This window comes from Macaca mulatta, chromosome 12 (assembly GCF_049350105.2).
Source record: "Macaca mulatta isolate MMU2019108-1 chromosome 12, T2T-MMU8v2.0, whole genome shotgun sequence".
NCBI classification, from domain to species: domain Eukaryota; kingdom Metazoa; phylum Chordata; class Mammalia; order Primates; family Cercopithecidae; genus Macaca; species Macaca mulatta.
Window position 1 is genome coordinate 134,493,328 of NC_133417.1, and position 25,583 is coordinate 134,518,910.

A 25,583-nucleotide genomic window follows, 5' to 3' on the forward strand; every position below is an offset into this window, starting at 1 on the left:
GCTTTACATTTAGGTAATTATCAGTTATCTTTCAAATTCATCTTAGCCAGAAAACCAATACAGCTAGCCTACCAGAAGAAAATCATGCTTCAAACCGTAGAGCTGCTGGCATTCAGGTCGTGAAATAACATAACTATGAAATTATGCAAGTAAATATCATCCTCATTCACGTAACATTTGAAAAATAATTGCTTTAAAGGAAATAAAGGAATATCATGCAATATCCCTGCAAGGTCCATTTTCAGGTCCATATTTCACTACACAGAAACACACATACACATAATTGAGGAGTTAGGCTTCCTTGGTTACATCCCCATCCAACAATAAACAAGCTAGAAGTCAGTCACTCTATTCATGTTGAGCTGTGGGCACACACACCCATTTATTATCTGTGGGACCGACTGTGCCGCAAACCTTAGTGGCAATAAATAGTTGCAGAGGAAGAACCAACCATGGAACAAATAAAAACATGAGTGGACTCCAAAAAGTACAAAGATTTGCTCAACAAAACTCACCAGGCACTATAAAACCTGCCTCCAATCCTTCAGCTGAAGTAAAATGTCTCTGGCAACTGGGAATAGTTAAAATTTCCTATTTTCTGATTATTCCAAGTGCTTACCTCGGCACATCCGGTCTCCAGCTGGGTTGGTCAGGACAAGAAATCGCCTAAGAAAGCCAGTTCTCACAATCTTTTCAGACCAATTTAGCAATTTGCAAAATGGGGAAGGTTTACCATGATGGAAAAAAAAGTAAGGTAGCCTCCGCAGTAAAAATACTCAAAGCCACAGACAGTAACCCACCAGCTCAAGTACAGAAACAGAATCCACATCACAATAAGAAAAATTCTACTCGGGGAAAACAGAAAGGGAAAATAAATAAAACCAGAGAACTTCTATCATTAATGTGCATATGGGGCAAACTGAATACAAAGCTCCATAGAGGAATAAAAATTTTTAAATGATGATTTCTAGAAAGCACGGTATATCATTGAGGATTAGCTTCAGCTGCAAATGAAAGAAAATGCAAAAGAACAATAGTTTAAAGGACATAGACATTTCCAGCTCTCTCACAGAAACAAAGCCTGGAGGGAGAGGCACAGGGCTAGTATGGCAGCTCCAGGACTCACACACCTATATGTTTTACAGTTCTTAGCACATGGCTCCCCTCACATGGCTCCCCTCACATGGCTTAAAAGGGCCTCTCAAATAGCCATCACATTTATATTCCTGCCAGATGACAGGAAGAAGAGTGCAGAGATGCACGCATCCTGCCTGTAAGATATCCCTGCTTATGTCCCACTAGCTGCAACTAACTTATATGATTAGTGCAAGTGAACTTGGAAATAGCAAAATATTTCTTTACAACTGGCATTTGCAATTGTTGGAAGATAAATATTTTACAGCTCAAGGAATTCAGGGCCTTGGGGTCCATGCTAACATCCAACAAATATTTAGAAACTACCTGCTTTTGCCAGACACTAGGCTCTGCACTGGAGAACAGCCCCTGCCTTTAGGCATAGACAGTTCAGTGACCACCATTCCCTAAAACAACTAGAAGTGATGTTTATGAACATGCATGCATCATGTCTTCTTCTCTCATAGTTTACTTGGAAATAACCTTAAACTTACCAATACACAGCAAGAATAAGATAGCTTTATCAGATCTACCAACCACCAACACTTTATCACATTTGCTTTATTATGTACGGTCATTCTCACTTATTCACTTTCTCCCTCCTCCTTCCCTTACTATTCCTCTTCCTTCTCATCCTCCTCATCCTTCCCTCTCTCTCTTCCCTTTCCTTACCTTTTTCCTCCCTTCACCCGCATGCATTTGAGAGTAAGATACAGACACTATTTCCCCTTCATCCCTAAATATTTCAGTATATATTTCCTAACAACAAGAACATTCTCTTGCCTAACCATAGTAAAATTATGTCACCAACCAACTCAGTGAAGTCATTTACACAAATGTTTTTCCTGGTCCAGGATCAAATTCAAGATCATGTACTGTACTGGGTTGTCATGTCTATTTAATCTGGACCAGTTTCTTAGTCTTTCTTTCTCTTTCATGGTACTGATATTTTTGAAGCGCATGAGACAGTTGTTTTGGAGAATACATGCTCCTGGGACAGGAATATGATGCGAGTGAGCCTTCTCAGTGCATTGTATCAGCAGGCAGACGATCATGGTTTGCCTCACTATGGGTGATGCTAACTTTGATTCTCTGAGTTAATTTCTTCCATTGGACTTTTCCAGTGGAAAGTTAGCATTTTCCTGGAGTCAACTGATAGTGTGTGGTGAGATACTTTGAGATTCTATAAATAACCTGTCCCATATAAAACATTCACACACTAGTTTTATAATCACCAATGATTCTTGCCTGGATTAAGTATTACTATGATGATTGAAAACGGTGATTTTCTAACTCCGTCATCCCTGCTTTATTTATTAGGTAACATTTTACTGTAAGGAAGAGCTTACCTTTCTCACCTATTTATTTGTTTGCTTATTCCTTTGTTTAAATCAGTTTATATTAGTATGAACTCATAGACTCTTACTTTTTTTTCAAAGGGCTAAAATCCACAAAAGTTGTTATTTATTTCGAGGTGTACTAAATTTGTCCAATGAAAGCCAAGGGGGATTCTGTGTCATGTTGAAATAACTTTTTTTTTCTGAGCAATTCCTTGCTTTCTAGAACAACAGATAATGTGTTCAGGAATCCTAGAGACCTCTGACTTTCTTGATGATGCTCAAATGGAGCTCACTTTATTTTACACAAGGAAAAGCAACCTAAAAATTTCTCCCCCATCTGAAAGCCCACCAGAAAACAGATGCAACTCTGAACAAGACAGATTCTATATTTTATATTTTTAATTAATTGTCATTTATGAATAGCTCAAGCTATTGACATCTCTTGTATTCCTGAAATTAAATATAACAAAGGGAACGTCCCTAATAGTAAGTAGAAATAACTTCGGTACAAGCTACCTGCAATATTTTTATTTAAATGTCAAGAAAATCCAGAACACATTTCAGAGTTTAATATAGACACATAGAATTATGCATTTCCCCCACTAACATGTGGCTCTAAACATAGACGTAAGAAAGAGTATCTCTCTCAATACAAAAGTAAAATTCTTCTCTTAGCATGCTCATTATGCCACTCTAACTCTTATCTTTCCATCCACAGAAATTAAGAGAGATGGCAAAAAAACAAATTATAAAATGTCATTAGTTTATTGAAGCATGACATAAATATATTCACTGAGCTTGTATGGTGTTGCCAGCCTTATGTTCCGAGTATTAGTCCATGTGTAATGGCGCACACAAAGGTGAACAAAGACCCAGCCCTCAGCTTCTAGGCTTTTAGAAGATAGAAGTCCACATGTAATTCTAATAAAAAGAAAAACAAGAATGAGCTAAGTGGTATAACTGAAACAGAAGAACAAACTGTGGACACCCAGAAGAAAGGGATGACTCATTGCAACTGGACACCAGGAAAGACTTTGGCAGAAGAGGGGCAGCTTCAACTCTGTGAGAGGAGTATGATCCCTGGGGCAGAGCAGGCGGCTGACAGAAAAGGATATTTCAAAGTGATGAAACAATATTAGCAAAAGCATCAAACATCAAAACACACAACTATGGAAGATGGTCTGGAATGTATGGAGGGATAGAGAGAGAGATGAAGAAGATGCTTTACGAGCTTGAACCAAAGCATCAAAGCAACTCCTTAGCATCTGATAACGGCACTTCTTTCTAAACACTACAGAAAGTGGAGGGAAATGGTTTCACCTAATCACTGATATTTGAGTTCATTTGGCCTTGTTCCCTACAATCTGCTCACATCCAATGTGAAAAAGACTGCAGAAAAATGAAATAAAAGGAAAAGAAGGTATAAACCAAATGATGTTTTCCCAAATAAAAAGTTATCCAAACAGCATCTGTCCAAACAAACATAAAAATTCCCAACTTCTGAGTACTCAGATGTGATTTTTTTTTTAATCACAAAAAAGAGTCTTTCTTTCTTAGGACTCTTGGCAGTTTTCAACACATACCATTGGACAAAATGCTTTTATTTAAAGATGGGCTAGAAAACCATCTGATACCTTATCAGACCCAGTATCAACTGACTGTTCAAATCAGAGGACTGTGTTGCTTTCAACATTATTGCACCAAACCACAGGAAAAAAGCACAAAGGTTCTACAGCAAATAAAAAAGCTCACAGCATCTGGGGATATCACATCTTCTATGTCTGCCATTATTTTAAACTCAGCACCTGTGGTAGAGGTGGTTGGCATGATGCTGCCAATTTTCTCGTTTTCCTTACTGACAGAACTCCGATTTGGTTGGGGACAAAAAAGTGCCCAGTCAAAATATTTTCTTTCCCAAGCAAATATTTGGTCACATGTCACAGTTCTCATCCCTGAGGTGTTAGTATCCTTCTGGGTAGGACTCGAGGGAAAGCTTTTGTTTACCTAATAAAAACCCAATGACGATGAAGACCCTCATCTTTGCCCTTTACAACATCTTAGGATGGAAGTTTCTCCTGTAGCGACATGGATCTACTTGGCATTTAACTGATTGAAACCTTCTTGAGCACAGGGAACTAACTCTTCTTTATACCCACCTTAAAAGTCAGTTTGGCTCCTCACTCAAAAACAAAAGGTCAGTCAACATTTGCTGAAAGCAAACGAGGAGAAATGAACAGGAGGAGAAGCACTGTGACAAATCCAAATCACAGTCAGTGTACGTTTACCCTACGGTAATCTGCATCAATCAATTCAAGAGTGCCCAAATCTTTCAAGTATCACTATCCTTTTTAAATCCAAAACGTTGCTGACCCACACATAGTACTTTGATGCTCAATGATTGAAAATGTGCTTAAAGTCCAAGAGCCACTGTGAATCAATAATGATTTCAGATAAGTATTTCTTTTAATAAAGCACACGGGATTTGAAAGTAATTGACATATTTGCAAGGTACTGTATTTTTTTTTTCCAGTGGATAGGAAATGCAGAATGCAGAGAAGGTTAACAGTGGTCTGGAAATAATTCCATGGCCCTCTTGAGTTCCACGATCCGTTGATCAAGAATTACTAATCAATACTAAAAGCACTGTGTCTGAGTCTATTGCACTGTCAGTACACCACCCAGAATCCTCAAAGATGTGAGTTTTAACATAGCCATGACTTTGCCTTTCATTTTGGCCAAACTTAGTTTCCAATTTCTAAAGCAGGCTTCTGCTCATATTTATAATGTGAAATTTTTCTTAAATGTTAACACTTATGAAATCGTTATGCTACATAAAAATTCCTCTGAGTGTGAGATACACGAAGAAATGCATGTGATGAAAAATAATGTGCTCTATCACACATTTTCATATTTACCATTAGGCATTAAAAGCTTCAAATCAAAATTAAATTTCCTATGTAGGGGCCAATGATTACAAATAAAAGACAAATAGCATCAGTTCCTTAAATTAGCAAAAGCAGGCATCTGCTAAAGTTCTGAGGTGGACATTCAGTGCATTTTACAAGAAATCAACAAAATGTCCATTTCTTCCCATCCTTGGATCAAAATAAGTCCATTCGTTCTCTTCATCTGTAACCCAATAAATAAGTTTTGATGGCCATCTAATGCAAAGATAATGCCCTTTTAATCATAAGCTAAAAAAAAAAAAAAGAAAAAGAAACGTTTAAAAAAGGAAAGGAAAAAACACACACACACACAAAGAAAGCAATGGCTTTGAAGCAACAGCCAAATTTGTTTTTGTCCAATTCGTTTGTGTCTTCCAGCCCACCAAGAGCTTACAGCCACTGAAAAAGGAAGATGGAAGAAAGGAGAGGTGGTGATGGCCCCTTGGGAAAGCAATAAAAAATGTCTAAAAGGCTCAGCAGTTAGCAAGAGAGTTCAAAGAAATCAGGAATGGAAAGAACTTCATTCCCATTAATTATAGGGAAAGGAGGAAGAGAGAAGCAAGAAAGGAAGAAAGTTGTTTTTGTTTTTGTTTTTTTAAATTGGGGGCAGAAAACACAGATGCGGTCACAAATAACAGAGCAATTCCACCTTACTTGCAAAGTTGGGATCCCCGTAAATGCTAATTAATTTTTATTTCCAAAAGACTCCCTCTAAGTTTCATCGACTGCTTGCCTACTCCTAGGACGTGCCAGCACACATCCTTTCCAGTTCAGAGCAAATACATATCTCATGGGCCAGCTCCTGTTCAGCAAGGGCATTGAATTACATTATGAAGAAAAATGCCAATTCTCTGGGCCAAGGAGTAAAGAGATCAGCATTGAGCCTAAGCTATTTACCATTAACACAGTAGAGAGGAGACATAAATTAGTAGGTTTTTTAAACTCTGTATTCTTCTTTCCCTAGACTGCCTTACTTCCAGAAAACCCCAGAGCTGTATCACTCAGTCTGTCAACTTCCTAAAACAGATATTGGCCCGTACTCTATACCTGAATATTTAAATATAATTTCCCCAAGAAGATTCCCACAAGGGGAATACTAATTTGAATTTTCTTTGGTTGCACAACACTTCCCCAAATTTGCACTTTTGCAAAGCCATTCATCTCCTACAAAGCATCAAGTTCCTAGAGAAAAGACAAGGAGGTGGGTGGGGAAGGGGGTAGGGGGTGCCAAGCTAACCAATGCCAGATGAACTTTCCTGGATCCAGAGGGCTTTGTTTTGAAGATTTCTGCCTTGTGTTAAATCAAAGTAGCAAAGCAGGTCTTGAAAACTGGGGAAATACATTCTCTACCCAGAAGGTCAGGACTGCCAAAGTTGGAGGTATTTAACTTTCTGGGCTAAAGAATCCACATTGTCCTAGAGTGAACTTACAGAGCCATTCACATTTTTAACCAACAACTACAAATGTGTCTTAAGAAATGAAGCTCAGACAGACTAAGGCCATGTCTTCTTTGACTATTTTGGCCAAAGCAGCTATTTGCATCCCTGACACTATTTCCACTCCAGGCTCAGAGATAAGAGGGATTTGTTTCATAATGTGTACCAAAATTACTTTATTTGTTTTGGAGGCAGTAAAAGCATCATTACTTAAAATGACACTCTGCTTTTTCAGTGCAGCAATTTGGCAGGAAGGTGAGAGTGACATCCAAGTTATAAAAATCTTAAGATTTATAGGAGATGCCAATAGCAGGACTACACCCTTATAAACAACAAGGACCAAAAAACCTTTCTCCAAAGATGGACCAGAACCTGGAAGCTGTGGGCCAGTACAATGATAAAATGAGGATTATCTTCATTCAAAGTCACTTAATTAAGTAAGGGTATGTGCTTAAAAGAAATTCCAAGGAAAAAAAAAATTGCACCCTTTCTGCATCCCCCAGTTAAGCATGCACAGTTTTTACATGGAAAGGTACCCATATACAAGGACACTGTGCGTCTATGGGTTTCTGGTATCTTAGAGAGCTTTCAAGCATGGCTCCTTCACTTTTCCCCAGACATATGCTCTGCCCCACATATTACCTTTTGTGAAAGAGAATTTGAAGACTGAACATCAATTGGTTCAAGGGAAATGTTACCTGTGTATCATTTGGTTCTATGGTTGCAAGCAATAGACACCAACTCTTGCCGACTTAAGCAGAAAGAAAAAATATTGGAGTAACACTGAATTGAAAGGAGAGGGAGAGGATCCAGCTCAGAAAGGAGAGGGATAGAGCCACTCCCAGGGTCTGGGCAGCAGGACGACAGACCCTCTTCGGAAATGGTTGCCAGCATTATCAGCTCTGACTACTTTGTCTTTTTGTCGCCCTGCTGAGGATTCCAACTCCCAGGAGAAAGTGTCTAATCGATCTAGTTTGGGTCACACATAGTCCCCGTGGCTAAAGAATGGCACATTCATTAAGAACAACAAAAAAAAAAAAAAAAAAAAAAACCCTCCAAAATTGAATGGAGTCTCCCTACTGAAGATGGATAGAATAGTTCCCCAAAGCAAAATCAGGGTGTTGTTACCAGAAGATGGGAAATGAAGCTGAATCAAAAAACAAAAACAAAAAACACAGATGTCCACTTCTGCTTCTACATAAACAGTCTTAGCATTCCTACTGAACTGTTTATTTTTTCAACTTCTAGGGACAACTTTGGCAAAAACTACAACTAATGCTATCATCCAAGCCTGTGTTACAATGTCCCATATAAAGAACCACATGATAAATTCCAGGGGCTTCAAGTTAGAAAAACGTCAGGGCTCCAGATGAGCCAATATACATTCTTCTATTAGGCCATGAAGGTTAAGTAACTAACTAATCATTTTTCTCTTTTTCCTTGGGCTGCTAGGAAGCTCAGACCTGAAAGTTTTAGGCTGAGTTATGACCTTGGTTATAATTCTAGTCTAGGTGTTCAGGCACAACTAAATTCCTCCTTTCATTGTATGACTGGTGTTCAAGGGGTTTTATGTTTAAATGATATGTTTTAATGTTTAAATGATACGTTTCTCTTTTATTGACAAGTACTTCAAAAGCATGTGAATTTTCTTCCCTTACTAACCAAAAGCCAACTTTTTCAGAACTATATAAGGGTCTAATGTATATCTGTCTTTTCTGAGTTTGTAGTTTGGCCAGGACTTTTATATTCTGTGGGCAGCATCATCCCTTTCATTTTCTGCTACAGCAGAAAATAATAAGCTTCTGCAGCAGAAACGATTTCAGATGAATTTCCGGTTTTAAAAGGTGCTACAGGAAAAACAGATTAGATGAGAGCCAGTATGCACCCTAAATCTCAATGAGATTAGAGTGTGCAATATTTTTTCAAATAGTTATCAATAGAGTTCACTTTTTATAGGAAGGGGGTCGAATGGAGAGCAACACACAACTGTCTCAAGTCTATAATAGACAGCCTCATCCAACTCAGATGGATGATGGACATCTCAGGGACTGGGATGCACACAGCATCCATGCTTTCGCGAATCAAATGGATGGGTTGAGGGTGGGAGGTCTAATTCATTGTTTTATAGCTCAAGCCACTGTGTGAGTCGATTCCAAGTACTTTCATGCTAAAAATCATCAGAATCCTGTAACTGCAGGAAATGGGCAGCGTTAAGTAAACGGGTTCCACACCCGGCAGAGTAAATGAAAGTAGCAGTAGGTTTGCTCCCAAGACGACCAGTAAAATGTCCGCAAAGTGCTTTTGAGTGGTTTTTGGTGGAAACGGGGACTCTCTAAATAGAGGTATTACCACCATTATGGATATTTTTCAGTTTGGGTTTTCTGAAACTGCATTTGAATGGTTCTTCCATTGGCTGATAATCTGTGAGGAATATGTTGAAATCCATTACATTAAAAAATTACTCTCCACCCTCTACATGTCCTCCATTTTTGGAAGTAATCTCTTCCAATGTTTGGCAGTACAAATCCCCAAAATAAGCCAATATCATAACAATGAGAAGTTTTAGTTGCCTGGCGTGGGATATGTAGGAAACAGCGATCTGCATTTAGTTAAAAGTAGAAGAAGCCTCCCACTTGTGCCTGGAACCCCTCCCAGACGCTCTAGATTAGAAAATAGGATAAGTCCCAACACTTCTAGCTCCTATGCATTGGTTTGCCCAGGAGACAAGCAATGACCACGGCTCCCCACTCCAATCATGTAAACTCCATCACACAGCTCTCAAAAGAGAGGGGACAGAAGTTGGCCTCCATGTACCCAAAGGTGGGCTGACAGAGCTGTGCTTGGAGAGCAATGAATGGTGCTAAACAAGTAAAATCAGCTACCACTTTCGCCTTTAAGAGTCAGAAGACCAAGGACCTGGTTCTGATTTCAACACAAGGTGAACTTGAGAGGCAGCTTTTCCACTGGCCAAATGAAGGAGCTGAACTAGATTGGTGTCTCCAATTCAAATATCCTCAGGGCTCAGCAAGCTGGGTGACTCAGTGAGATGCACCAAGGAAAGCTCAGGACCAGCTGGAGGCCACATCCCATCCATATGGAACAGCAGCTGTCCAGTGGTCGCTATTTGAAAATTCAAGCCCTCCATGATCTGACATTTTTCAAAAGAATTAAGAAGTCCAGATTTTCTTATAAATTCCTCTAATTTTCAAATCCTGGACATGAATTTGTAAAGATTTTATATATTGAAGGAGCCAAAGGAAATATTTCTGCCAGCTAGAGCCAAACCTCAGGCCCACAGTTTGTCAACCCAAAGGAGTTCAAATATTGAAGCACCCTGGACCATGGAATGCTTCTTTACAAAGGAGCAAAAGCTGTCTTCTTCCTTCACTTGGAAACTCCCAGGGCACTGGCATCTTAAATGCTACAAGAAGTCTTGCACTAAGTAATCAGCCTGACTTAGTTTCATCTAAGGCTTCCCCAAATTATTTAAAGACTGAAACTTCTGTGGCAAGACTCATGAGCAACTCACTGATTCATGGAACACGCTTTGGGAAACAACAAACCTCGATCATTCACATGGCTGTAAAGTTCTATGCTTTTATTCCTAGGGTACCCTTGGATCCGAAATAGGGGAAGATATTAGTATTTAACTGACTCCCAAAGATGTGCCAGATACTACGCTAAGCTCTTTGTAGTCCATATCTCAATTAACATTCACGGCAATCGGGAGCTAAGTGTTATAATATTATACTTAAAGTTGAGAAAATACAAATACAAAATACATATCAGAGGCTGTGAGATAACTCCTAATAAATGAAGCAGCCAAGATTTGTATCCATGGGTGCCTAATCAAAAAACCTGCGGTCTTTCCACTGTTTAACAGTCTGAATGGGTTACAAGTGGCCTGACTTGTAACCTAAAGAAATATTCTCACTATCCCCATTTCCCCCAAACTGCTTATCCCTGTGGCTTTAGATCTACCTTTATGATCCCTTAAAGTGTCCAAGCTCTGCCTCCAAAGGGCATTGTTTTTCCAATTGAGTCAGATAATCCACCAAAGCATTCAACACCTGAGCAGGGTGAGCATGGGATGTCTTGACTCCAAGTACTAATGTATTCGTATCCAACAACTGCATTCAATGGCTCATAGATAATTACGGTGGAGCGCTCATGTGCCAGGGACAGTGCTAACTGCTTGTGTGACTTCCTCTAGCCTACCATTTCTGTCTTTCTTTGGTGCACATCCTTTGCCCCTCCGACTCTCCTGTCCCCTCTTCCTGGCTTTCTTGTCCATGTGATGTCCCTCATTTTAATATATTTCATTTCTTTCCTTCACCCTCAAAATAGAGTTGAAAGCAGAAGTACAGTATTTTACTTGCTGTCCCAGGATAACCACACATACAGGTTGACAGGGGACTCTCAGTTTCTGCCTGCTGTTTCAGTTAATTGACAGTGCATTCATCACCTTGACAGGGCCCCAGACTGGACAATATGCCACATCGTTTCCTTACATATTTATTGAACAAAGTCTGGAACCCCTCCCAGACGCTCTATATTCCTTACTCTTGACCTTAGAAGAGGTTGAGTTGAATGTCTCAAATCTTCCTCCTTGAGGGGCAAAATGTTTTTAAACTACTAGATTAAAGTCATTTTGTGAATGTTTCTCATTAGCTTTTTACTGAGGGTCAATGGCCACTAGTGAAGCTATTCCATCCTGTCTAGTTTTTAGTTACCATATTCCTGAGAAAAACAATTGTCTCACAAGGAATCCAGACCCTACGTCTGCTACACACATTACTTTAATCCACAAACTAGAATCAAGACCCACTAATGGTTTTGCATGATGGATTGGCTCTTTGCTTTCTGTCACGGGAGGAAAAATAACAAGAAGGCAGCCCAGCCAGTCATAGGGGCCACATCCCAGAAATTTACCCTTTCAACAGTAATATCTTGTGAGTCTACCGGCCATGGAGGCTGGAGCCAGGCACTGCGATACAGGGCTGGAAAAGGCCTCAGAGGACTAAGCCAGCTGGGAGAGTCAGCTGGAACACCAACACGCTAGAAAGGGGAGAAAAATGCATGAACAGGGAGCATGAACGAGAAACAAGGCCATCCAGAATGGGGAAGAATCAACAAGACAACGTGAACTTTCCACCCTTTGGTCTGGATTTGTTCTCTTGCTCAACCACTAGTTTAACTAAGATCCTTAGGCAAACTGAGATGGATGAAAAATGTCATTTCAAGAACTAAATGAAGAAATGTTTTAAAAGAAGAGAATGCCAAGAAAAATTATAGAGTTCATTATTTATGTTCTGGGTTAGAATTTTTATTTCCAGTAAAAAGGAAATGAAAATGACAGGGAATTCTCAGGAGTGAGAACAGAAACAGGGTATTGTTTAGTTCTCTTAACATCTAGCGCTATGACTGGCAAATAATGAGGATTTCACATACACATTTTTAACAACTATATAGAGATATAGTTAACATATAATAAGCTGCACAATTTGATTTGTTTCAAACGTATGTATAAACCCATGAATCCATCACATAATCAAGATGTTGAACAAATCCATCACCCCCAAAACTTATCCCAATCCCCTTTCAGGCCCCTCCCTCCAAGTCCGTCCTCAGGTAACTACTGATCTGAATAAATCATTTTACCTTCCCACCAGTAGTAGAAAGTTCCTGTTTTTCCACATCCTCACCAACAGTTAGCATGGTCATAGTTTTAGTTTTTCTTTTTCAGTTGTTCTAATAGCTGTGTAGTGATACCTCATTATGATTTTAATTCACATTTCCCTAATGACTAATGACATTGAACATCTTTTCATGCCATCTATAGACCTTCTTAGTTCAAATCATTTCCTGGTTTTTAAAAATCAGATTCTCTTTCTTCTTACTGAGTTTTGGCAGTTTATTTATCCTAGATCTAAATCCTTTAATACATATATGAGACGTAAGTATTTTCTCCCAGCCTGAATCTTACCTTTTCATTCTTTTATCCATATCTTTTAAAAAGCAGAAGTTTTTAATTTTGATAAAGTCCCATTTTTTCTTTGTTGATTGCATTTTTGTCATTGTTCTAAGGAATCTCTGCCCAACCCAGAGAAACTCTGGGATGTAATGAATATGTTCATCATCTTGATTGCAGTAATGTTTACACAGATACACACAAAGTCACAAAGATTTTCTGCTGTTTTTGTCTAGAAGTTTTAAAACCCTAGGTTTTATATTTAGGTTTATGACCCATTTTGAGTTAATTTTTGTAAATGGCATGATGAATGGATTCAAGTATCTGGGTTTGCTGATGTTGTCACCGTCATTTTGCATATGAATATCCAATTGTTCCAGCATCATTTGTTGAAAACACTATTATCCTTTCCCCAGTTGCTATGTTCTAGACTCATATGTTAGAATCCTAACGCCCAAGGTAATGGTATGAGGAGATGAAACCTTTGGGGAGGTCATGGGAGTGGAGCCTTCATGAATGGGATTAATTCCCTTAACAAATAGGCCTAAGAGAGCTCTTCCAGCCCTTACCTCACGTGAGGACACAGCATGAAGGCACCATTTCTATGAATCAGAAAGAAACAGGCCTTCCCCAGACACTGAATCTGCTGGCATCTTGATCCTGGACATACAGCTTTAAGAACCATGAAAAATAAATGTCTGTAGTTTCTAAGCTACTCAGTCTAAGGAATTTGTTATAGCGGCCCAGGCAGACTAAGACACTAGTGAACTATCTTCTCTGCACCTTTGTCAAAATCATATAAATTTCTGATCAAAAAGCATAACTCTCAGTAAAAGCCCTCATTGACAGCTGCTGAAATATAAAACATGCATACTCTTACTCAGCCATATCAATTTTGGTAGTTCAGCCTAAAGAAATACACGCACCAGTAGGTCAGGATATACACAAAAATTTATAGCAGTATTATTTATAGGGAAAAAAAAAAAGAACATGAACACAACCCAAAAACTTCCTCATGGGGGAATGGGGGAATGAGTAAATAAATTAGAGTCCAGCTTCATCACAAAATTCTACACAGGTACTAAAAGGAATTAGTTGGAGCTATATATATTGACCAGAAAAGACACCCAAAAAACACTGTAAAGTAGAATTTTTAAAAAAGTTGTATATATGTGTGTGTGTATATATATATGTGTGTGTGTGTGTATATATATTTGTGCGTGTGTATATATATATATAAATTGAAATTCATGAGAAAAACTAAACATATGTTTACACATATCTATACATTTGCAAAAGCCTGGGGAAAGTCTGTGGAAAAATAACCACTAGATAGATAACATCAGTTTCCTTCATGGGTAGAATTGGGAATTGGGAAAGGCACAAGATTACTAACTTCTTTACATATTTCTAAACTGACTGATTTGCTACACTAAGCAGACATTATTTGTAATTTTTAACAATCAAGAAAGTAGTAGACATGACATGGAGCAGATGTAGAGAAAATTCTGAGTGCCTTTTTTTTTTTTTTTTTTTTTTTGTTGGTGGCTGGTCAAGTAGGGATAAATATCTTGGTGACTGGTAGATACCTAAAAGAAAATTCTACACTATTATAGATTAAATTGCATCCCCCTAAAATGTACATGTTGAAATCCTAACCCGTAGTACCTCAGAATGTGACTATATTTGGTCATCAAGGTGTGATCAGCCACTAACTCAATATGACTGATTTCCTCATAAACAGGGGAAATTTGGACATAGAGACATGCACACAGGAAGAACACCATATGAATACTGGAGCGATGATGCCACAAGACAAGGAATGCCAAATGTTGCCAGTAAACTACCAGCAGCTAGGAGAAAGCCAGGAGCTATGGACAAACTAACTCACAGCCCTCAGGACAAACTAACCCTGCCAGCATCTTGATTTCAGACTTCCAGCCTCCAGAACTGTGGGACAACCCACAGTACCAGTACCACCCGGTCTGTGGTACTTCGCTATTGCAGCCCTAGGAACGAATACATTCAGCTACCAAGAATTTATGTTCAAAAGCAAAATAGCTACCACCAGGGCTAGGCCCCATAGACTCCAGCTCAGTTCCTAGCAAACAACCTCAGAAGACTTAGAAAGGAAACAGCAATTGCTACTGCCTACATTATAGGTGGCTTGTACAGCAGGATTCCACTCTCACCTGCGGAAAAGTAGGCCCATTCCTGACGTGAAACCATCAAAGCATGCAGCAGGTGAATCTGTGAGTTTATTCTCAGACTCACAATTATAAAGCAATTCTGAGGAAAGGTTTGTCATGAAAGGATTACGACGAATCTAACAATTATGCAGCTCCTTTCCCCTGGTAACTATCCATTCCCCTCCTGCTCCCATGGACACAGGGGATATTCCTTCTGGAGAAGCGAATGAAAAGCAAAACAGCATTGTAAGACCAGAATGACTCTTCACTCTCAGAAAGAGACACTGACAGAGCAGTTCTGCAGTTGGAAACGCTCCCTGCCTTCATCTCAGAAGGACTGGAAACATTTGTGCCTTCCTGGCTGTACCAAAAAAAGACGAGCTTGCCCAAGAAAATAAGTATTATGACATGGATGACTTTTTTTTTTTTGTCTTCAAAGTGAGTTCCAGAATAAGAATAGGCTCTTCACTAAAATAATTTATACAGTTATCAAATAAAAAACAAAATAAAACACCAAACCGGGTACAAATAATCAAACTGACATACCATGAGGCTCACCTGGAGGTCAATTTGAAATATATTTCTTTGTCAGCTTACAGGTTTTCCTAGTCAGGAAGAGGCAAATCACAGAGGCTGCTACCAGAGAGCCTACAGGGACTCTGAAAACCTAGTTTGTTTTGAGGATAAAATCCTTACTACTAGTCTTCTTCGGTCTCAGCCCGTCTGGAAAGGTTTCACTGAGGTCCACCTCAAAGTGACTCTGTTTCACATTCCAGCCCATAAGTTTCATCTCCAAAGTGAACCATCTTCAGGCCTGAAGCTCATGTACCATATTTTCCAGAGGACCTTCCCTGAGCAACACAGCATATGTCACACTCAAGGTTTGCCGCCTTTTCCTAGGACGTTGTCAACCAGAAGGAAATAAAGGAGAAAGAAGCAATAGCTTAGCTGTTTTCTTTTTTTTTTTCAATCCACAGTAGATAAACTCACACTCGGTATTAAAAACAGGATTCCTGATAGACACATGCATTTTGTCCCAGTATGTGAAAGTTGGGGATACCCACACCACAGACACAGAGTGATCAAATATAGTCAACAGGCTATATGGTTTCACTGGTGTAGTAGCTACTTAGGGCTGTTGTAACAAATAACCACAAACTGGGTAGCTTAAAACAACATAAATTTAATGTGTCACCATTTGGGAGGCCGGAAGTCCAAAATGGAAATGTTGGCAGGGCCACACTCCATCCAAAGGCTCTGGGGAAGAACACATCCTCGACTCTTCTAACACTGGGCAGTTTCCAGCAATCCTTGGTGTTCCTTGGCTTGTGGTCCCATAACTCCGTTTTCTGCCTTGATCTTCACAATGGCCTTCTCTGTGCCTCCTCTGTGTCTTCAAATCTCTCCTTATAAGGACACTAGTCATTGGCTCTAGGGTTCACCCTAATTCAATATGACCTCATCTTCACTTGCTTACATCTGCACAAACCTTATTTCCAAATAAAACTACATTCACAGGTACCAGGGGTTAAGACTTCAACACATCTTTTGGGGGAACACAATTCAACCTTCAACAATGAGTGACATATGGAGGCTTGGGTTTGAACCTGAATTTTGGTCCCTTAGTAGTTGTGTCAGTTAGGAACGTCCAAGATACAAGTAACAGAAGTCCCAATTCACATATGGGCATAAACAAATGAAAGGGGGTCATATCCTTCTCATATATGGTTAGGAGGTAGGTTCAGGTGCTGCTTACTGATCCGAGTCCTTCCACCTTATCATGCTAGCCTTCTGAGTGGACTGGTTTTAAGGCTTGTCATTTATTGCTGCAGAATCACCATATGGTTGCCGCAATGCTAGACATCACATCTATGCTCAGGGCAGCAAGAAGACAGACAAGGGGGAAAAGTCTATTTCCCCAAGAAGGTGCATTTGCTATTCATGAAGGTAAGGTATCTTTAGTATACATCCTCTCATATCCCAGTGGTTAAAAACTGGTCTCTGACAAGCCTTGGACCAGTAGGAGATTAGTATCATGGCTATAGAACACCCACCCTCCGGCCAAGGTATGACCATCTGCTGCCTGAAAAAGCTAAGGCTTCAACCACAGAGACAAAGGTGAGATGGAAGATGTGTCGTTAACGAACGCAAGCAAAAGTTATCCGTAGTCTCTGGACGATTGTTACATCATCCAGAAAAATGAGACAACAAGATCTCTGTCCCTTAGACTTTTCTCAAGGATTAAATATGCTTTTTCATATAAAACAAAATGTCTGCTCTGTGACACAAGGGGCGCAGTGCTTAGCAGTGCAGACCCCACAGCCAGTCTGCTGGCTATGAACCCCAGCTCTACTACCGAAGGCTGTTGGGAGGACAGGTCAGTGCTGGGAACATAGTAAATGCTAAGAAAAAGTTGGCTGCTATTGTTATTAGTACTGATACTACTACTAAATAAGCCTGCAATGAACGGTAGCTGGTATTTCTTGATTTTCTCCATACTTGGAAATGAGCATGGCTGGAAAAGTAAAAATCACCAATAAAACTCCTGATTAAATGAGAGTCTGCTGGCAGCGCTGCTGGAGTGGAAGGAAATGTTGCTTCTGGGACCCTGACCACAGCACCCCTTCTCTGTGCCCTGTTTGAGAATACGTGCCACGCTATATAACCTTCTAGCTCTGGATAGTTGGGAGCAAACATGCATTGGATGGTTTTTAGAAGGGCTTCCCTTACCTAAAATTCCTTTTGGAGCAGTGGACTCTCAACTCAATAGTATACACGAAATTTCCCAATAGTTAACTTCAGCATGACTTCCCTTACTACCTTTATAACATGAGAGAACTAACACTTCATCCTGACCTAGAGACCACTGCCTGGCAGAAACTAAAGGAGATATAAGAGGTATGTCAACTCAGATCATTTTCAGGATAGCCACACCCAGGCCTCTCTAAAACAGGGACTGGAGTGATTAAGAGCCACAAGGTATGTGGCCCCCAAACCCCAGCCCAGCTCACCCATACCCTAACACCCACTATCATATGGGAACCTCCATCATCTTCACCCCCAACTGTATAGACAATTGTATTCTGTGCATCACACTTCCCTATACATCAAGAATAAAAGGCGCTTCCCCAAGTGAGGAGACACAGACAAGTGGACAGCGAGCAGGCCATTAACATACTGGTTCTGGCTTATAAAGCTGAGCTAGCTAGGGATTTTCTTCATATGAACAGAAACACTGAAAGTTACAATCATACTAGGAAATATATATTAAGCCCAACTTTGAACAATAAGGAATAGGACTGTGAGTCCTCTTACGTTTATAACTATGTCCTTCTTCTCACCCTTCACCTACACCGAGCATAGTACTTGGGACGTAGTAGATGGACAAGAAAGATGGACAGAGGGAAGACAGGAGCTCAGATCTAAACTCAAAACTCTATTTCTACAGTGACCAACCATAACAACATTAAAAACTGCTTCTGTTTATTGAGCACCTACTATACGCGACATACCAAAATCTCTGCAAAGCACATCTCTCTATTTTACAGATAGGAAAAGCAAAGCTCAGAAAAGTTACAAAACTGAAACACTGCTAGTAAGCCATTGAGTTAAAAGTATTTATAAAGAGACAGACCTGCTTTTTTGGTTTTGTTTTGTTTTTGTTTTTTACCCAAATGATTTCTTATTCAGGAAACAACCTGACTAAGAAGGCCATTACTGGAGCCTCCCTTATCAAAGTAAGAACTCGGTTGAAATGTAAGAGGGCCGAGGAATCCCGGGCCATCAGGCAAGGGAAAGAAGACCTCGGCCAGATGATTGATCCACGTGGCATCAGTATTAAGTGGAAGAGCACGTCGAGATGCTGGAAGCATTGAAACATGCCAAAGTCACAAAACAAGTCTGTGTCTTTTCCTGACACCTTCCTTTTGCAGTGCTTGGCCTCAAGGGTTGGACCTGGTGAACACACTGAGGCTTTATCACTGATTAGCAGCTAAATAGGGATGACAACTTTTTTTTAAGTAAACACAAAATGACAGTAGACTAATTCCACTAGACTCTAAGGAGGTCTTTGGACAAACGATTCAACTATTTCTTCTTGCTCTACTTATATAAAGCCTCTGTTTACATTTGTGTCCATGGGGCTGAAAGAAGCACACTGCAGTCATTTAGTGTTTCTGGACTAGTTTTATTTGCTGACCACTAACAAGTCCCTGAACTGCTGCTATTCACAGAATAAAATACCTTGTGGAAGGCAGTCTGATCTCCAGTACCCTGGAAGCTGTAAGGTTGATTCTCCCAGAGTCTCCTCCAGGGCTAATTTTCATGGTAAAATGGGGTCAGTGTGGAGGGGTATGGGAGGGACCTAACCTGGAACATCAAACAAAATGCAAAAGTTGCCTAACACTCCAAGATGACTCAGTACAGTCAACACAAAACAGCCATTAGGCCATGGTTAAGCAAGGGGCACAGAGTTTTTTCCAGGCTAGGATTTTGCAAATCACTTGGTAGAGATTTGCTGACAAACTTGGAGAAAGACTCAATGATGTAAGATAGCATTTTACTACTGAGGGAGACTAAGGCCCTGGATTAATGACGACTCCGAGTTTTCCTTATGAACAATAAGGCCCAATGTTTTGTGCTTACTCGACTACAATTGATTAAAAGAACAACAAAATCTAGAATGGGTTTAGTGAGAAACCTCTGCCTCTGTAATAACAGCTGTTGCTTTTTTCTAAGCAACCACTCTGAAAATCTCCAACCTCCTCCCTCCTTCTCCCCATTTTTTTTTTTTTTTTTTGTCTAAACTTGGAATGAATGTGTACGCGATCCACCCTAATCACCAGTTTTCAAGGTCTCTAGTTTGGATAAATGCTATGTGCTTCAGCTGAAAAGCTCTTCAATGGCACTGGTGAATTTTAACTTCAATAGGAAACAGCAGCTTATGTGCCACCAAAGATTTGAGCCACCAAAAACAGAGTAGCCTTTGGTCAACCCACTGCTTCAACAAGAAATAGGACAGTAGCCTCTCTGAGCCCACAAGACAGTCATTGCTCTAACTGTATTTATTAACAACAACAGCACCAACACGTATATTGCACTGTGTCTGTCTTATCCTTCTGCACTATGGTGAAGTGCTTAAGAAGTAAGGACTGGAGCCAAATTGTCTGGTTCAAACTCCAGCTCAGTTCATTTCTAGCTGCTCAACCCCAGCCAAATCACTTCAACTCTCTGGCCTTCAGTTTCTCTATAAAAATGGGAATAAAAGTGGTTACAGGATGCAAATGAGCCAGATCCTTAAAATAAAGCTCCTCAGCACAGTGCCACACACAGCGCCTGCACCACAAAAGCAGGTTACTAGTATCTTCCCATTCTTATTCCTTGTTCCTTTTGTCAATTTGACCAGCCTGGAAAAGTGTCAGATTTGTTGGTTTTCACCCTGCCTCATGGGCCAGGGCTAATGGTCTCCAGTTGATGTGTTAGAGGGTTCTCCAGTCTCACTTCTCAGGGGAAAAGTGAAAGTGGCATCATTATAGAGAAGAAAAATCTAGAACGATCCACACTCCAAGTCAAGACAAGATCTGCCAGATAGGACAAGGCAGAGAAAGGGTGAGACAATCCTCAGAGGAGGACTTTGCCTCCTAAAATCCCCAAATAATATTTAGCTTTCAACTTCAACCACTTCCTCAGCCAAAAATTTCAGAAGAAAGTTTTTTCAGGATGTGGGGTCCTCCCGACTCTTCACTGTGTTTCTCCCTCTTGTGGAAGTGCTAGTACACAGACATTGGCCACAATGAGGGTGAGAAAGGAAGTAATGGAACAGAAAAAAATTGCCCAGGCTGCAGAACTCAAATCCAGCTTTATGAATAAAAAGCTCTGTTTCTTCTGAATCTGCCACGGAGAAATGGTAATCTCAGTGAAGACGGCTAGATGATCATATTGGAACCTTTATGGAATGCCTCATGAGAAGATGGTTACATGTCAACTCCACAATTAGAATCTGCTAGAACTTGTTTCCCATACATGCCTATCATATTCCACTTTATCCTAGTAATAACTACAGCAAAGACCTTAAGGAGGTGTTGACCTCCTTCGTTTCCAACTCAGTCTTGATTCATCTTTCTCGTTCTATCAAGGCCTCCAGAAAATGCATCTGGTAGCTCACTGAAGGCATTTGCTCTGAGACAATACTTGTTCCTATGGATGGGACACAGTCTTGCATGGATGGGTTTGTCAATTCTAAGGGATCCACCTAGTACAATCATTAAGTCAATGTAGAAACCCATATAAATTTTAAAATTTCAAGGCCAGAGGTACTCTCATCTCTATTTCATAAAAACCAATACGGTTTTTATTTGTTCTGAAAAGTCTCCTTTACTTTTCTGAAAGGAGTCTGTTTCAAATCTGCTTCTTTAAAAATTTATAACTCTCCTCAACCCCTCCAAGAAAAAAAAAAAAAAAAAGTCTGCTGTGCAGACGGGAAGGTGAAAAGAGAAGAATTCATATTTATTCACCGTCAAAAGTTAGCGTGGTACATGAAACCTTCACATCCCTTTTGATCCTATTATATTTTTAATGGCAGAAGCTCCCAGCGAAGGCTCGAGTGGGATGCAACACAAGTTTTAACATTCAAGGGAGCAGATGAACTTGCCTCGGTTTGTGTGACTGAATGAGAAATTACCCAGCGCAGCCCTGCTCGGGGCAATAGTTCCCTCTGCCTGTGCTGGATTTGGGTCGAACAGCTAAACCTCAAATCAGAAAATATCAGCATCATTTTGTGGGGACACAGAACTGTGGGTAATGATCATGATAATCAAACCTGATCAAAGATGCCATTTCCTGAGCAAGGAAGCCACTTGCTACACTGAAAAGTCCACTATTTAGAGGGTTACTGGTCTATGCAAAGTTCTATCGCACTCCCCTGGGATGCAGACTTCTCAAACCAGCCTCACTGAGTATGAACTATATCATCAAGAAAGGGTCTAGTTATTTTCTTCCATCCCCTCTTTTGATTCTAGGTATTAATAAAATCAATTGACTCCTTAGTCCTATTAGGAAGTTCTGGAAATGTTTCCTTGAAGAATTTTTTTTCACTCTGGCTCATCTAAATTAGAATGTTTATATTAAAGATTAATGAGAAAAAAAATTAATGCGGTTGAATGAGAAGGTTTAGAAAGATTTGTGAAAGGCACATGGAGCTCAGACATCGTTAAAGAGCAGGGCTCACTCTCAAGTTTCCTATCCAGCACGATATCCACTGCTATCTCTGTGGCCACAGAGCCTGGGAGTGGCAAAGTGGGCCTCTCACTGAGGAATCAGACAGGCATGTTTCTATATCATGGTGACAGGAAAAGAAAAGGAAAAAAACCCAGGCAGCAAACAGAGATTGTGACAAAGATAACCACAAGGAATGTAAATAAAATATTATAAGCAGCTCACTCACCACCTCACCCTCAAGAGCTCTCTCAGAGGCAAAAGTAAAAACGTACAAATTATGTGTTTTCAAGAAGAGTCAAGCAAAACTCTTTGGGAAGAAGCCATGGATATAAAAGATTCTTTCCACATTTGTCTCACTTCTCTAATCCCAAGGCTTGAGACATATGTACTTTCAAAAGAGACTCATTGAAATTTGGGGAGCATGAAGTTGAGCCCCCTGTTGGTAAGGACCTTCCAATAGTGACTTGGTCTTGTCGGTGATAAGCCTTGTTTATTTGAGCTTTCAAAAGCCTAAAACCAAGTTCTTTCAACATGACACCTTGAAATAAAATAAATGCATTACAAACACAAACTGCAGTAAACCAGGCTCACGCCAAAATGCACGTGTGCACATTTCACTAAAGAAGGGGGAGATATTTCTAGTGAGGAGCAATCTCTACGGGAAGGCAAGCGAGAGCGCTCGCCTGCCAAAGGTCACATGCTCCAGAGCGCACAGGATTCCCTAAGTGAAACAAGCCAGTAGGAAGAACCTCAATAGTCAAAAATCTAGAAACTCTTCAGAGGTACAGACCATCAGGCCATAAAAGCCACCTCAAGTCATGTCTTTCTAAGGACTTCCAAAAGCTACCCTCTGCACTTGAACAGGAAACCTGCCAGCTCCCCTCAATCATTCTGCTCCTTTGGAATAGAAGTTATGCCTTGAACTGAAGGAGAACTTCAAATGCGCCACTGGTATCTGATGCCACTGCCAAAATACATTTACATCACCTTCTGCCAGTCATTCAGAGCCCAGTGTTGATATTCTCTTAGTAAGACAAGGAGGGGGTTAGGAGGTTGGTCATCCACCTCCTCATCTTCAAGGCTAAATGCAGGTTTTCTTGTTTATTCTACTCGAGACCCTGGGGAACTGGTCTGGTGTCTCAGGCTCTCATAAAGTGAACACACTCCCCACAAATCACGGCCCAGGGAGATTTGGAAAGGGGCTGTGGGGCATCTGTTTCTGCTAAATGCAATGCCCTCTGCAGGTTATTCCTCTGTATGAGGACTCCTAGACAAAGGTTAGCCTCTCCCTGCATCTGAGAAACTGTGCTTGGGGCTTTGAATGTTCACTGAGAAGCCTCCAAGCTAGCCAGGGCCTGGCCTCATTGTCCTAAGTCTTCAGACGCAGCCTCCAATGGTGCTGTATTTTACCATTTAAACACTTCTTCAAAGTTTACTACGAAACAATGTGGCTCCAAGCTTGCCAAAAGTTTAACTGCAGGATTCAGTGGATTTTATCTGGCAGAGTAGCTGCCGTGACTCCTGAGAATATTTGCCAGCAAAAGACAGTCCTCAAACCTTGCAACCAGGGCAATCCCAAGGCCCAACATGTCACTGAAGGAGTTCCTCTGGGAAAGGTCCCTCTTTCTCTTCAATCGCCTCCCGCAAATTCCCAGCTTCCAGAATCCAATTCAAGGCAGTCTGGCATTTCAGGAGACAGCCGTAAAAAACTTTTGATGGGATGACCCAGGAGATAAATATTCTTGGCTGAACTTACTTTTGATTCTTAAATATCTGAAGGGGCTTGGGTTTAAGGAAGATAAAGGGAGAGAACCAATGGATAGGGAAAAATAAAATAAGTAGCATACCATGACCAAGCCAAACCAAGCTTGATATTTCCACATTATATTGGCAAATGGATGCTTTCACATATCACTTGTTCTGTCCTGTCTTTCCTGGAGACCAAAAAAAAAAAAAAAAATCTGGATTCAAAAATCCTAACTCCAGACCACTACATTGTGTCAGTGGAATGCAATCTAAATTGCCAGTCAGAAAGTCCAACCTTATATGTACCAACGAACAGGCACACAAGCACCTCCAAACCAAAAGTTGTAACGCCTGAATCCATGCGTTTGTCAATTTCATCATCCCCATACCCCCGGGTTCCTGGCGCTGGGTTAAACCGACAGCATCATGTTGCCATCGATGCGTCTTACAAGATGGTTTTGGGCAAATCCCCTAAAGTAGGCAGAAGCAAAACCTAGGTTCCTCTGCCCGGGCATCTCCTCCTCCAGGCTGGCCCCCGGCCTCTCGGGTGCCCCTTACCTGCAGGCGCTCCGTGGCCGGCTGCCACATCTTCCAGTCCTGGGGTTTGGTAGAGGAGACGCTAGCGGGACTGTCGATCGCGCCGGGGGGCGAGGGGCTGTTGTCCCGCTTTACATCTGGGGTGGGTGTCCGCGGGATGTGCGTCCTGGCGCTGGCCACCGCCGCCGGGTGGGCGCAGGGGTCTGCAAGCAGGAGGAGGAGGCGCGGCGCTCAGCTGCCGGCAACTTGTGGGCACGGCCGCGCGCCGGCTGTCCTGGCGCAGCTGCGAGAGGACTGCGCAGCTCCGCCCGGGCCCGGCGAGCGCGCGGCGGCGGCGGGGGCGGCCGCTCACTCCTCCCCCGCCGCCGCCGCCGCCCGGACCTGCGCGCTCTGAGCATGCCCGGGGCGGGCGCCCAGGGGCGGCGCGGGGCGGGGGTGCAGCGCGGCGGACTCTAAATCCTAGTGAGGGGTGAATGGGGAAGCCAGAACAGCCGGCCCTGCCCTCATTGGGAAGCCTCCATTGGGTTGGGGTCTGGGGAAAGGGACAGACTGGCTATTGGGGGAAGGGCTGGGGGTGGTGGGGGTGGCGGGGGTGGCGGGGATGGCGGGGGTGGCGGGGGTGAGGGAAATTCCTTAAATAAAGAAACCGTAGCCCCGGAGGTCCCAGGTTTCCATGTAACAGAGATCTCCGAAGTGCCTGTGCTGTGCTTGGCACTGTGCTAGGGAGACACTTCCATTCGTTCTTCCCACTCCAGTTAACTGAGCACCTATTAGGCTCCAGCCCCTATGCTGGGTCCTGAGGATGTAGCGACGCAGAATAGAAGACAAGAGAATGTTCCTTGTCTCTGGAGCTTACCTTCTGCTTTGGAGAGAGAGTCGTGACTGAGCAAACACATCAACAAGCCGGTGCTATATCGGGTGGTGATAAAACAGGGCAGATGTGGGAAGAATGGGAGAGGAGAGCTTCTTAGACAAGGGCCCTGGGGAATGCCTGGAGTAAGACCTGAGAGATGAGAGGGGTTGGCCATGAGGAGGCCATGCCTCATGCTGGGCAGTGGACTCAACTCCTA

General features: G+C 41.4%; 1 protein-coding gene across 2 annotated transcripts in view; it reads right to left on the reverse strand.

The window, feature by feature from the left end:
• PID1 (phosphotyrosine interaction domain containing 1) overlaps positions 1–24,809 on the reverse strand; it is a 253,653-nt gene extending 228,844 nt beyond the window's left edge. Inside the window, exons 1-2 of one of the 2 annotated variants that reach the window (XM_077956495.1) lie at positions 24,661–24,809; positions 24,535–24,628 (exon numbers count right to left, since the gene is read on the reverse strand). In XM_077956495.1, coding sequence (XP_077812621.1) covers positions 24,535–24,564 — 30 coding nt within the window. In that variant the 5' untranslated portion in view covers positions 24,565–24,628; positions 24,661–24,809. 2 annotated transcript variants of the gene reach the window in all.
• Between the last annotated feature and the right edge of the window lie 774 nt (positions 24,810–25,583).